Here is a 12,726-nt window from a genome sequence, read left to right as displayed (position 1 = left end):
GGTTACACTTGTCGGTCACCTCTTGTTCGCACTGACGACACTTTGAACAGTGGACGTTACATTTCAGGTGTGTTATGACCCGTGGCCCTACCCTTCATTCGATCCCTGCGAAACCCTACATTTCAGCAGGATAATGCACGACCGCATGTTGCACGTCCTGTACGGGCCTTTCTGGATACAGAAAATGTTCGACTACTGCCATGGCCAGCATCTTCTCCAGATTTCTCACCAATTGAAAACATCTATCAATGGTGGCCGAGCAACTGGCTCATCACAATACGCCAGTCACTACTCTTGATGTACTGTGGGGTCATGTTGAAACTGCATGGACAGCTGTACCTGTACCTGTACACAAGCTGTGTTTGACTCAATACCCAGGCGTATCAAGGCCGTTATTATGGCCAGAGGTGGTTGTTCTGGGTACTGATTTCTCAGGATCTATGCACCCAAACTGCCTGAAAATGTAATCACAAGTCAGTTCTGGTATAATATACTTGTCCAATGAATACCCGTTTATCATCTGCATTTCTTCTTGGTACAGCAATTTTAATGGCCAGTAGTGTATTTGTACTGCTTCAGGACGATTTCAAACAAGTTATCAGCGCAGCTATCCATTAACATACCGTTCTCTACTGATAATTTTGGTTGCCTCGAGGGATTTTTTTAGACGTAATTATTGACAGCTGTAACTTCGTGACTAAATTTTTATTCTCCAATGGACTTTGCGATGATCTGGAACTTCCTGCGGATTAAAACTTTGTTCCAGACCGGGATTCGAATCTGGGATGTTAGTGTGTCAAGTGCAAACTCTATACGTACTGAGCTGTCTAAACACGACTTACGACCTGGCCTCACAGCTTTAAGTCCCATAGTACCTCTTCTCTTACCTCTAAAACTTCACAGAAGTTCTCCTGCACACCTTGAGAGACTAGCACTACTTGAGGGAAGAGAACTGCAAAGAAATGGCTTAGCTCCAGCTTAGGGGATGTGGACCAAACTACACCAGTGTTCGGAATACCTGAACAAAGTATACGACTGAAAAACCAAAACTCCACAAAAAATGTGCAACAGTAGTGAGTACTACAACTTCCAAAGCACCGTGGGAGGATATCGTCGAGACATTGCAGAAACAAACTACAACCGTCACGATAAAGCCTAAAGAAGCATAGGATATAAGGAAAGTAAAGGAAACATTCGTAAAAACAGTATGACCCAAAAAGGATTAAATGTTCATTACTAACATAAGACTGACTAAGAATGCATTTATAATGGACTTATTTATTCTGAACAGTGAGAATCTTTTCAGATACAAAAAACTGAAGCAGACAGACAGCTATGAAGGAAATGACGCCATTACTAATTTTATATGACGTGGTGTCAGTCGTCACAGAAGGCGAACTGTTACACAGTATTTACCACCAGATAATATATCAGAAGAAAAGTTCCAAATGCACTTTAAGTTCAAATTCAACCCGATCACAGAGATAAAAGACTCTCTCATGTGTATTATTTTCACTAAAACATGTTCTGTGTACTCGATAATAGATTCGTGTTAGGTGGTGGTGTGATAGTGGTTTATATTTTACTTACCGTTTCTGAAAGTTTTACTGATTATACAGTGAAGAGCCTAAGAAACTGGTACACCTACTAATATCGTGCACGGACCTGTGAACATCTGGAAGTAGCGCAACACTACGTAGCATGGAATTCAATAATATCTGAAGTAGTGGTAGAGGGAACTGGCATCGTGAATCATGCAGGGCTGTTCATAAATCCGTAAAAGTACAAGGGAGTGGAGATCTCTTCTGAACATCACGTTGCAAGGCACCCAGATATGCTCAATCATGCTCTTGTCTAGGGAGTTTGGTGGCCAGTGGAAGTGTTTAAACTCAGAAGTGTGTTCCTGGAACCACTCTGTATCAATTCTGGAAGGGTGGGGTGTCGCATTGTTCGGCTGGAATTGCCCAAGTCCGTCGGAATTCACCATGGACATAAATGGATGCATGTGATCAGACAGGATGCTTACGTGCGTGCCATCTGTCAGAGTCGTAGCTAGACGTATCAGGGGTCCCATATCACTCTAACTGCACACGCCCCACACCATTACTGAGCCTCCAGCAGCTTGAATAGTCCCCTGCTGACATGCAGGGTCCATGGATTCACGAGGCTGTCTCCATACCAGTACACGTCCATTCGCTCGATAAAATTTGAAACGAGACTCGTTCGACCAGGCAACATGTTTCCAGTCATCAGAGTCCAATGTCGGTGTTGACGGACCCAGGCGAAGCGTAAAGTTTTGTGTCATAGTCATCGAGGGTACACGAGTGGGCCTTCGGCTCCGAAAGCCCATATCGGCAATGTTTTGTTGAATGGCTCGCACGCTGACAATTGTTAATGGCCCAGCATTGAACTCTACAGCAGTCTGTGGAAGAGTTGCACTTCTGTCACGCTGAACGATTCTCTTCAGTCGTCGTTCGTCCTGTTCTTGCAGGATCTTTTTCCGGCCGCAGCGATGTCGGAGATTTGATGTCTTACTGGATTCCTGATATTCACGGTACACTCGTGAAATGGTCGTACAGGAAAATACGCACTTCATCGCTTTCTCGCAGATATTGTGTCCCATCGCTCACGTGCCGACTATAACACCACATTCAAACTCACTTAAATCTTGATAACCTGCCATTGTAGCAGCAGTAACTGCGCTAGACACTCGTTGTCTCATATAGGCATTGCCGACCACAGCGCCGTTTTCTGCCTGTTTATGTATCCCTGTATTTGAATACGTATGCCTATAGCAGTTTCTTTGGCTCTTCAGTGTAATAACCAATGTAGTTGTTAGCAGCAAGTGCGTTGCTTGTGTGGTATTTTTCACACCCATCACAGTAGCTCCATGACTATTTGTTGGCTCTACTTATATTTATGAGCAACCATACGTTTTACGACGAACGTCGATACTGAAGACTATCGAATGTAAGATAGCACAATCTTTTCTATTACTATGCACCAGTTTATATGTGCTACAGAACTGGAACATGTAGATTTAAAACAAATCGGAGTAGTGCTACACAGCTTACAAAACTTTCTAATTTTATTCGATTAGAAAAGTATTGCGTCACAACCAAATGGTCGTAAGTAAATCGAATGCTTTGACCTAGCACTAGTAGGCACAGCAATGCTAGTGCTATTAATTTAGTCTATGAACTGTAATTCTAAGCTGTAACCAAAAGTTTATGAGAGAAATGCATCACGCTGGAAATACATCTCAGTTTCTGTTGTTTTATTGAAATGTTGGTACAATAGCAATCAAAAGTTTCCTCTTACTGACTTTTCTCACAAACTTTTAACGTTGTTCGAGATACAGCGGCGGAGAAAATATTAAAAGAAGGGGTTAAAAGTTCGGTATGGTTCGCGGACAACGGCTCTATTGGTGTAGCAAATGCTGTTTAGAAGAGCTGCAGGTTGGTATTACATGAGAGTGTGAAAACTTAATTAATTCAGAAGAGATCCAGGCATTCTCTGTCCACAGCGCAGCATAGGTGTAAGAATCTGACACATGAACGTCCAACCACTTGTTACTCAGAAATTCTACGGCTTCTACCTAGGACAATATGAAACGCTAAAGAAGAACACACAGGGGACTTAGACTGAATTAGCGTTGTAAGTAGTAAAGCAGGAACACATGCACGTCTTTCTTTTCAGGTATTGTGGCTTATATAACGTATTGTAAAGTCATATGATGACATCCGAAAAAAATTCAAATTCCAATCGTTAGTGTTTGCACAGTTTGTCATCAACGACATCTGCTTTTCCTAGCGAATACTGTGTACCATTTGAAGCTCCTAGTGATGTTTTGTATTTGCGACGTTTCCGCTTTGAATCAATCAGAAAATATTAGCGATGTGGTGGTAAAATAAAAGAACCAAACGAAGAGTTTTTAATTTTTAATTTAATGAGACATAAAGTATCAACAGTAACAATAAAAATCCTTATCAATAAATTAAAAAGACTTTAGTGGCCAAGAGGAAGGAAGAGCTGTAGTCATGCTTCAGTGAGACTCTAGTGCTGATTCATTAGAAGATACCAAACCAAATGCGGCCAGGTCTCCCAGAAATTGGCCCTGGTTGTCCAGTAGGTTGAGGTCCTCCAGTAGGTTGTGGCTCACCAGTTGGTTGTGGCCCTCCAGTTGGTTCAGGACCTCCAGTTGGTTGAGGACCTCCAGTAGGTTGACCTGTTGGTTCAGGGCCTCCAGTTGGTGGGCCAGGTGGACCAGTTGGTTCAGGACCTCCAGTAGGTTGACCTGTTGGATCAGGACCTCCAGTTGGTGGGCCAGGTGGTCCAGTTGGTTCAGGACCTCCAGTAGGCTGACCTGTTGGATCAGGACCTCCGGTTGGTGGGCCTGGTGGTCCAGTTGGTTGTGGCCCCTCAGTTGGTCCAGGAGGGCCAGGTGGAGTTTCCTGGCACCTGCATGCTGTCACCTGCAACAGAATTGTGTGATATATCTCATAGTCTGTAGATAAAATGCTCTGTGAAATATTAACATGTTATGGTTCTTTAGTCCAGTCAATCAGACAATGAGATGCACATTAGACAAAAACATCCTGGTAGATTTAAGATGTGTACCACAGTGGGATTCGATCCCAGAACATTTGCCTTTTGTGGGCAACTGCTTGTCCGACTGAGCTATCCAGACATGTTGTAAAACCCATTCTCACAGCTCACAGCAATTTTAGCATACTGAGCTCTGGCAGAGATTTAAAACAAGTAATTTTATGTTTCATACGCTGTGTTGTATTACTTATCTGTGTTGAATGTCACGCAATGTTTTAGTTAGACACGTCTTTTGTGTTATCAGTTGCCAATGGATAACGAAGCCGTTAATGATCCTGAACTTGGTGTTATGGAAAGCGCTGTCTAAGTATATTTTATGTCGCATTTTAATTATGTACTCTACGTTAAATCACTAAACAGTATGAATATGATTTTCAATCGTTTGGGGAATATCGACAAAAATTTCTTATTACTATAAAGGAATAGGGGAATAAACTGACACTGAGACGAGATTCACTACTATTGGAAATGGATGTTTGATTTGAGCAAACAATATTTCCTGTTATGAGATTCAAATTACCCTTTGCTGTATTTTACGTTTTAAACAAGAATTAAAAATTTCTTACACTTTACTCTGTAAAGATATGAGTAATGCAGTGCATCGACTTTTTACTCCCTAAAAGCCAAATTTTGTATCATAGATCCAAACTTCTATTCGTCAATAGAGCAGAACAGTGATTAAAAAGTAGCACAATTGATATACATAACTGTGTGTTTTGCGATTGCCCCACACAGTATAATGTGAATGTTCTGTATGATCACAGATGATAAGACTCTTTCATGAACTTATATTTTCACCAGTTCTGAACTTATAAGACATTTGCAACTTTTCAACGAGAGAATTGAAATTACTTAACACTGCCTATGAAGTGTAGGTACATTCCACATGGAAAGGAGTTGTTTATTGTCTAAGACAATGATCACCTTAATATGAATTATAGCTCGTGTTTGCTTTGATGTGCTCGAAGGAACTAGTTAGTTAGCTTGTTTCATGATTCATAGATCATTTCAACAATTTTTACTATCGAAGTGATGTCAAATGAGTGAGTTTACGAGATATCTATACGAGATTAGTTTTAAATTAATGAACGTTTCAGTCGGCCGCTGTGGCCGAGTGGTTGTAGGCGCTTCAGTCGGGAACCGCGCTGCTGCTACGGTCGCAGGTTCGAATCCTGCCTCGGGCATGGATGTGCGTGATGTCCTTAGGTTAGTTAGGTTTAAGTAGTTCTAAGTCGAGGGGACTGATGGCCTCAGATGTTAAGTCCCATAGTGCTCAGAGCCATTTGACCTATTTTGAATGAACGTTTTATTTTTCAGTCTTACTCTTGCAATAACACTTAAAATTACTACGTATATATGATGAGTTTCGGCTGATTTATTGTGGGGAGCGTTCTTCGTGGCTGTATACATTATCAATAGTAAGAATACATTGGAAGATCGGGATTAAAAGATTATGCTGTTGAAAAACTGCGTTCTCAAACTTCCTGACAAAACATTGGACTGTAACCGGTCCCGAACCCTAATCTTTCCTTTTAACCGGAATTCTGAAAATACTGTCCTACTGAAAGAACTGGATGTTTCCTTACGGAAGTTGAAAAATCAGTTAGAGGCCTTAGTGTTAGTAACATCGGCAAGAGGATGATTCTATTGGAGCGATTAAAATGTAACCCGTAAAAATTACAACGGGAACAGACTTTAGTCAAATTAATTACTAACTGGCAGACGTTTTATGAGAATTTATGACCACTAGCAAATATAATGTACGATTGTCTATTTTACCTTTAGTAGGGATTTTCGATGTATTCGTACTACGCTTTCACCATGCACCGTATGAAATGGCTTATCAATAAAGACGTCCCCTATTCATATTTTGATAATCCACTGACGGTGCTTAGGGATGAGCTAAGCTATTAATTGCGCATAACAGGTTCCAACAACGAAGTACCAAGTAGGCGCTAGGCTTCAGAACACATAATTTATTTAATAGTTTCCATGGAGGCTATGAAGTGTGCTGAAAATAGTTACAGAATTTACACTACTGTAGCAATAATTTGCAAATGTGTTGTGTTATTCGGTGTAAGCTACAGGGAAAGACGGGTAATATATATATATATATATATATATATATATATATATATATATATATATATATATATATATATATATTACAACAACCAAGAAGGAAAAGTAATAAGGGAATACCACGAACAAAGTGTTCTGATTAGAAACGTTGTAAGACAGGGATGCAGACTTTCGTCCTTACTGTTCATCCATAAATCGAGAAACAGCAATGGAAAAAGGAAGATCAGGTGTGTGATCAAATTTCAAGTTGAGAGGATATCAACCATAAGCTGATGATATTGATACCTCAGCGGAAGTGTGAAAGATCTGTTGAACTGGATGAACAGTGTTATGAGTACTCACCGTGGGCTGAGAGTAGACGGAAGAAAAACAAAAGTAAGGAGAAATGGTATTAATTTAACATAGAAATTGAGGACCACTAAAGTGCTACCTTGGGAGCATAATAACACATTCCTGGAAAAGAGAAGTCTACTAGTGTCAAACATAGGCCTTAATACGAGAAAGAGATTTTTGAGGATGTACGTTTGGAACACAGCATTGTGTGGAAGAGAATCACGCATTGAGGGAAAGCCGGAAAAGAAGAGAATCGAAGTGTCATGGAGTAGAAATAAAAATTTTGAGGTTTGCTGAGATACTGTACTTCTGCCAGAGACGGTAAATGAGTTGGATGAGATGTTGAACAGAGCGGACAGTGTGTTAGATAAAGATAAAGGTCAACAAAGGTGGAACCTACTAATTGGATGTAGTCGAATTAAATCAGGCGCTAGAGGCGAATTATGTAAGGAGCCGGTACACTAAAAGTTGTGAACGAGTTTTGTTATTTAGGAAGAACTTTAACTGGAAATGGCAGGAACAGAGAGGATATTAAACGCAGACCAGCAACAGTAAGAAAATTATTTGAGAGAAAGTGGAATTTGTTGACATCTAATACATATCTATGTGTTAGGAACCATTCTTGAAGGTATCTGACTGGAGCGTAGCCTTGTGCGGAAGGGAAACGTGGACGACAAGTAGTTGAGACTAGAAGAGAATAGAAGCTTCTGAAATCTGGTGCTACAGAAGAATGGTGAAGGTTAGATGGATAGATCGAATAACTAATGAGGCGATACTTAATCAAATCTGAGGAAAAGAGATTAAGGCACAACTTGACTGAAAGAAGGCATCAGCTAATAAGATACATTATGAGGCATCGAGGATTTGTCTGACTGACAGTATGGGGAAATAGGAGAGGGTGCGGGTGGGGGGTAGGGAGAGTGTACAAATTATAGAGGGAGACCTAGCCCCGAGTATTGTGAACAGGTTCAAACGGATGAAATTTGTAGCGGTTATTCGGAAACGAAGACGCACTTCAGAGGATAGACTCTGGACCACAATAAGAACAGGTACGACTAACACTATTATTTTAATAATTAAAAGTCGCCCATGTCCAAATCGTATTTATGGGAGGACGTGCTGAAAAGTAATGCCTCCGAATTTTTTATGTGAACATTCTTAAAGTTTTTAAATAAAAGAAACGTTATTGACATTCTACCTCTTTATTCTTCATGTACACATCTTTGTTTCTCGGCATAGTCACCCTGGCGACGAACTCATTTCTCCCAGCGGGAGACTAGTTTGTAGATACTATCACTACAGAAAGTTTGACGGAGTCACAGCCTCATCTCTGCTTGCACCGCTTCATCACTATCAATGTGAAGTGCTCAAAGGCGTTGTTTAAGTTTTGGAACCAGATGAAAATCGGATGGAGCCAAGTCAGGACTGTATGGAGGCTGATCAATGACAGTGAACAAATTCTCGGAATTCGAAAGTCGATTACAGTAAGCTGTTCCCCACGGTCCGACATAGTTACGTTACACACGGCCGTGTTACACGCTACAATTCGGAGCCCTCTAGCGGCAGACGGCTGCAACCATGTAGACATGAAGAGTAAAGATGTAGAATGTTAATAACGTTTGTTTTATTTTTCAGCACGACTTCGTACGTCCACCGAAATGTCTGGGCTGTGTGACAAACACGGAGCAAAGTCACACTTGTAGCGTCGTGTGGCTCAGATTTGAAAAGTAGAGTTGTTTGTTGCAGTGTGCAGTACGTCTCGTCTGTCTGCTACTACAATCCACGATAGGTAAAAACGGATTTTTGCTCAAAGCAGTTAACTCTAGTAATTGAGGTTTTTCTTCGAATCAATGTACTGGTATCCAAGGGCTGATTTTACATACGTAAATTTCAAATTGTTACTCAAAATTTTGGAAAATACAGTATTGCCCATTAAAATTGCTTCACCACGAAGATGACGTACTACAGACGCGAAAATTAACCGACAAGAAGAAGATGCTGCGATATGCAAATGATTAGCTTTTCAGAGCATTCACACAAGGTTGGCGCCGCTGGTGACACCTACAACGTGGTGACATGAGGAAAGTTTCCATCCGATTTCTCATACAAAAACAGCAGTTGACCGGCCTTGCCAGGTGAAACGTTGTTATGATGCCTCGTGTAAGGAGGAGAAATGAGTACCATCACGTTTCCGACTACGATAAAGGTCGGATTGTAGCCTATCGCGATTGCGGTTTATCGTGTCGCGACATTGCTGCTCGCGTTGGTCGAGATCCACTGACTGTTAGCAGAATATGGAAACGGTGGGTTCAGGAGGGTAATACGGAACGCCGTGCTGGATCCCAACGGCCTCGTATCACTACCAGTCAAGATGACAGGCATCTTATCCGCATAGCTATAACGGATCGTGCAGTCAAGTCTCGATCCCTGAGTCAACAGATGGGGACGTTTGCAAGACAACAACCATCTCCACGAACAGTTCGACGACGTTTGCAGCTGCATGGATTATCAGCTCGGAGACCATGGATGCGGTTACCCTTGACGCTGCATCACAGACAGGAGCGCCTGCGATGGTGTACTCAACGACGAACCTGGGTGCACGAATGGCAAAACGTCATTTTTTCGGATGAATTCAGGTTCTGTTTGCGGCATCATGATGGTCGCATCCGTGTTTGACGACATCGCGGTGAACGCACATTGGAAGCGTGTATTCGTCATCGCCATACTGGCGTATCACCCGGCGTGATGGTATGGGGTGCCATTGGTTACGCGTCTCGATCACCTCTTGTTCGCATTGACGGCACTTTAAACTGTGGACGTTACATTTCAGATGTGTTACGACCCGTGGCTCTACCCTTCATTCGACCCCTGCGAAACCCTACATTTCAGCAGGATAATGCACGACCGTAGGTTGCACGTCCGGTACGGGCCTTTCTGGATACAGGCCGGTCGATGTAGCCGAGAGGTTCTAAGCGCTACAGTCTGGAGCCGCGCGACCGCTACGGTCGCAGGTTCGAATCCGGCCTCGGGCATGGATGTGTGTTATGTCCTTAGGCTAGTTACGTTTAAGTACTTCTAAGTTCTAAGGAACTGTTGACCTCAGCAGTTAAGTCCCATAGCGCTGTGAGCCATTTGAACCATTTTTCTGGGTATGGAAAATGTTCTACTGCTGCCCTGGCCAGCACATTCTCCAGGTCTCTCACCAAGTGTAAACGTCTGGTCAATGATGGCCGAGCAACTGGCTCCTCACAATACGCCAGTCACTAATCTTGGTGAACTGTGGTATCGTGTTGAAACTGCATGGGCAGCTGTACCTGTAGGCCGAGCGGTTAAAGGCGCTACAGTCTGGAACCGCACGACCACTACGGCCGCAGGTTCGAATCCTGCCTCGGGCATTGATGTGTGTGATGTCCTTAGGTTAGTTAGGTTTAAGTAGTTCTAAGGTCTAGGGGACTTATGACCACAGCAGTTGAGTCCCATAGTGCTCAGAGCCATTTTTGAGCTGTACCTGTACACGCCATCCAAGCTCTGTTTGACTCAATGCCCAGGCGTATCAAGGCCTTTATTACGGCCAGATTTGGTTGTTCTGGGTACTGATTTCTCAGGATCTATGCACCAAAATTGCGTGAAAATGTAGTCACATGTCAGTTCTAGTATAATATATTTATCCAATGAATACCCGTTTATTATCTGCGTTTCTTCTTGGTGTAGCAATTTTAATGGCCAGTAGTACATATTAGTATGAGAGATAAGAATCTTGAAAATAGCCAAGGATTCTGGAAATTAGAAGCTACTTTCAACAGAGGATAGATTTGAGTTGGCTGCTTGAGGGCTAGCCTGCGTGGATTAACCTGTGGCCTGAATAGCATTTTAGCCAGGAAAAGGCGCACAGTGATAGGCAGATCGTACCTGCTGTCAACAAGATATGAGGCAGGGTTCGCGCGTCCATAGGCAGAACCGGAAAATCGTACCTACCTGAGAAAGGCAAGACAGTAAATGAAAAACACTGCGTTAGGAATAAACCCGCACAAGTAAGAGGGTCCTGTTTTTGCAGTCAAACGAGTGCTTCCGGTGAAAAGGACCAGTAAGTGTATATTTATCACACTGGACATGGGACTCTTATCTTGTTCGCATATGATCATTATAAAACTTGATGAGTCCCTACTTATTCGGTACTAAAAATATTAACTCTTGTTTAAAAATAATGAAAATATGTCCTTAGAATTGGCCAACAATTCCTAATCACGATATATACCTAAAGGTGTTATTAAAAAATACGATAGCTACAACGCTTACTGGGTACGCTACAGTAAGGACTACTCACCACAAGGCACAGGAGAAGAGCTGCCACTGTCGCCCTCATGGTGCTGAAAGGTGGCTGAGACCAGGGAACGCAGTCCTTTTATATGTCTTAGCACTGCGTGATGTACTCCTGGCGTGACCGTACAACAAAGCTACCGAAAATAGATCTTTATATTACTCATATAATGCAACATCTGGGTGCCTGCAAACCCAGCTATGACGGTTTTAACATTTCTCGTACTCGCCGAGGTCGCTAACGCACGGTTTTGCGCTTTCGCTCAACCCGCGAGTGAGCCAGTTCGAATCCTGGTTGTGTAAACCTCTTCATCTGCGATCAGCTCTTTCACCCTATTTCGTCAATTACCTGTGAAACGTGTTGTAGTCTGTCTTGTTCTACAAGTTCTACCATCTAATCCTCCAGATAGTATCACGGAAGCCATTTAATGATGTCTTAACATACAGTCCACATATTTTCCTATTTCCATCGATTCTACGGAGACCTTCTCATTCATTATCTGATCAGTCCATACAATTTTCAGCATCCTTGTATAGCAGCACATCTCAGGCGCCTCGATTGTCTTCTTTTCCAGTTTTCCCGCAGTCCTGTATCCCAAGCGCACATTCTAAAAAAAATTATTCCTTGTATTAAGACCATTGTTGGATACGAATAGAGTCTTTTGGTGAGGAAAGCCATCTACGTCATTGTTATTCTGCTTTTTACGTACTTCTTACTTCGTCCGTCATATTTTATTAGGCTTTCTCCATAGTAGAATTTATTCACTTCGTTTACTTCGTTCGCAACAATTTTGAACTTACATTTATCGCTAGTCTCATTTCTGCTGCTACTAATTAATTTCGTATTTTTTCTGTTAAACCTTAATGTATGGCCTGTACTCATTAGACGTACATTCCGTTTAACAGGACCTGTAACTATTCTTCCCATGTACTGAGGACAGCAATATTATCTGCGATTCTTATCAACGGTATTCTTTCACCTTGAATTTAGATCCCACTGATGAACTTTCATTTAAACCACTGCTTCTTCCATGTTCAGACTGAACAGTAGCGCCGGCCGGTGTGGCCGTGCGGTTAAAGGCGCTTCAGTCTGGAACCGCGTGACTGCTACGGTCGCAGGTTCGAATCCTGCCTCGGGCATGGGTGTGTGTGATGTCCTTAGGTTAGTTAGGTTTAATTAGTTCTAAGTTCTAGGCGACTAATGACCTCAGAAGTTAAGTCGCATAGTGCTCAGAGCCATTTGAACCATTTTTTGAACAGTAGCGGCGAAAGACTGCATCCTTGTGTTACCCCCATTTAAACCTGAGCACTTGGTTTTGGTCTTACATTCTTATTCTTCCCTCTTGGCCTTTATACATATTGTACAATACCTATATTTACCTATAG

The 12,726-nt window shown here is 42.2% G+C and overlaps 1 protein-coding gene across 8 annotated transcripts in view; it reads right to left on the bottom strand.

Annotated features, from left to right (window-relative positions):
- LOC126237344 (proline-rich protein HaeIII subfamily 1-like) overlaps positions 1 to 12,726 on the bottom strand; it is a 388,790-nt gene that overhangs the window by 140,607 nt on the left and 235,457 nt on the right. For 4 of the 8 annotated variants that reach the window (XM_049947396.1, XM_049947397.1, XM_049947394.1 and 1 more), the window contains exons 2-3: positions 4,331 to 4,475; positions 4,196 to 4,261 (exon numbers count right to left, since the gene is read on the bottom strand). In XM_049947396.1, coding sequence (XP_049803353.1) covers positions 4,196 to 4,261; positions 4,331 to 4,475 — 211 coding nt within the window. The other 4 variants (XM_049947399.1, XM_049947392.1, XM_049947393.1 and 1 more) reach the window with 4 other exon arrangements.

This window comes from Schistocerca nitens, chromosome 2, assembly GCF_023898315.1.
Source record: "Schistocerca nitens isolate TAMUIC-IGC-003100 chromosome 2, iqSchNite1.1, whole genome shotgun sequence".
NCBI lineage: Eukaryota > Metazoa > Arthropoda > Insecta > Orthoptera > Acrididae > Schistocerca > Schistocerca nitens.
This window is presented reverse-complemented; position numbering and strand designations above follow the sequence as displayed.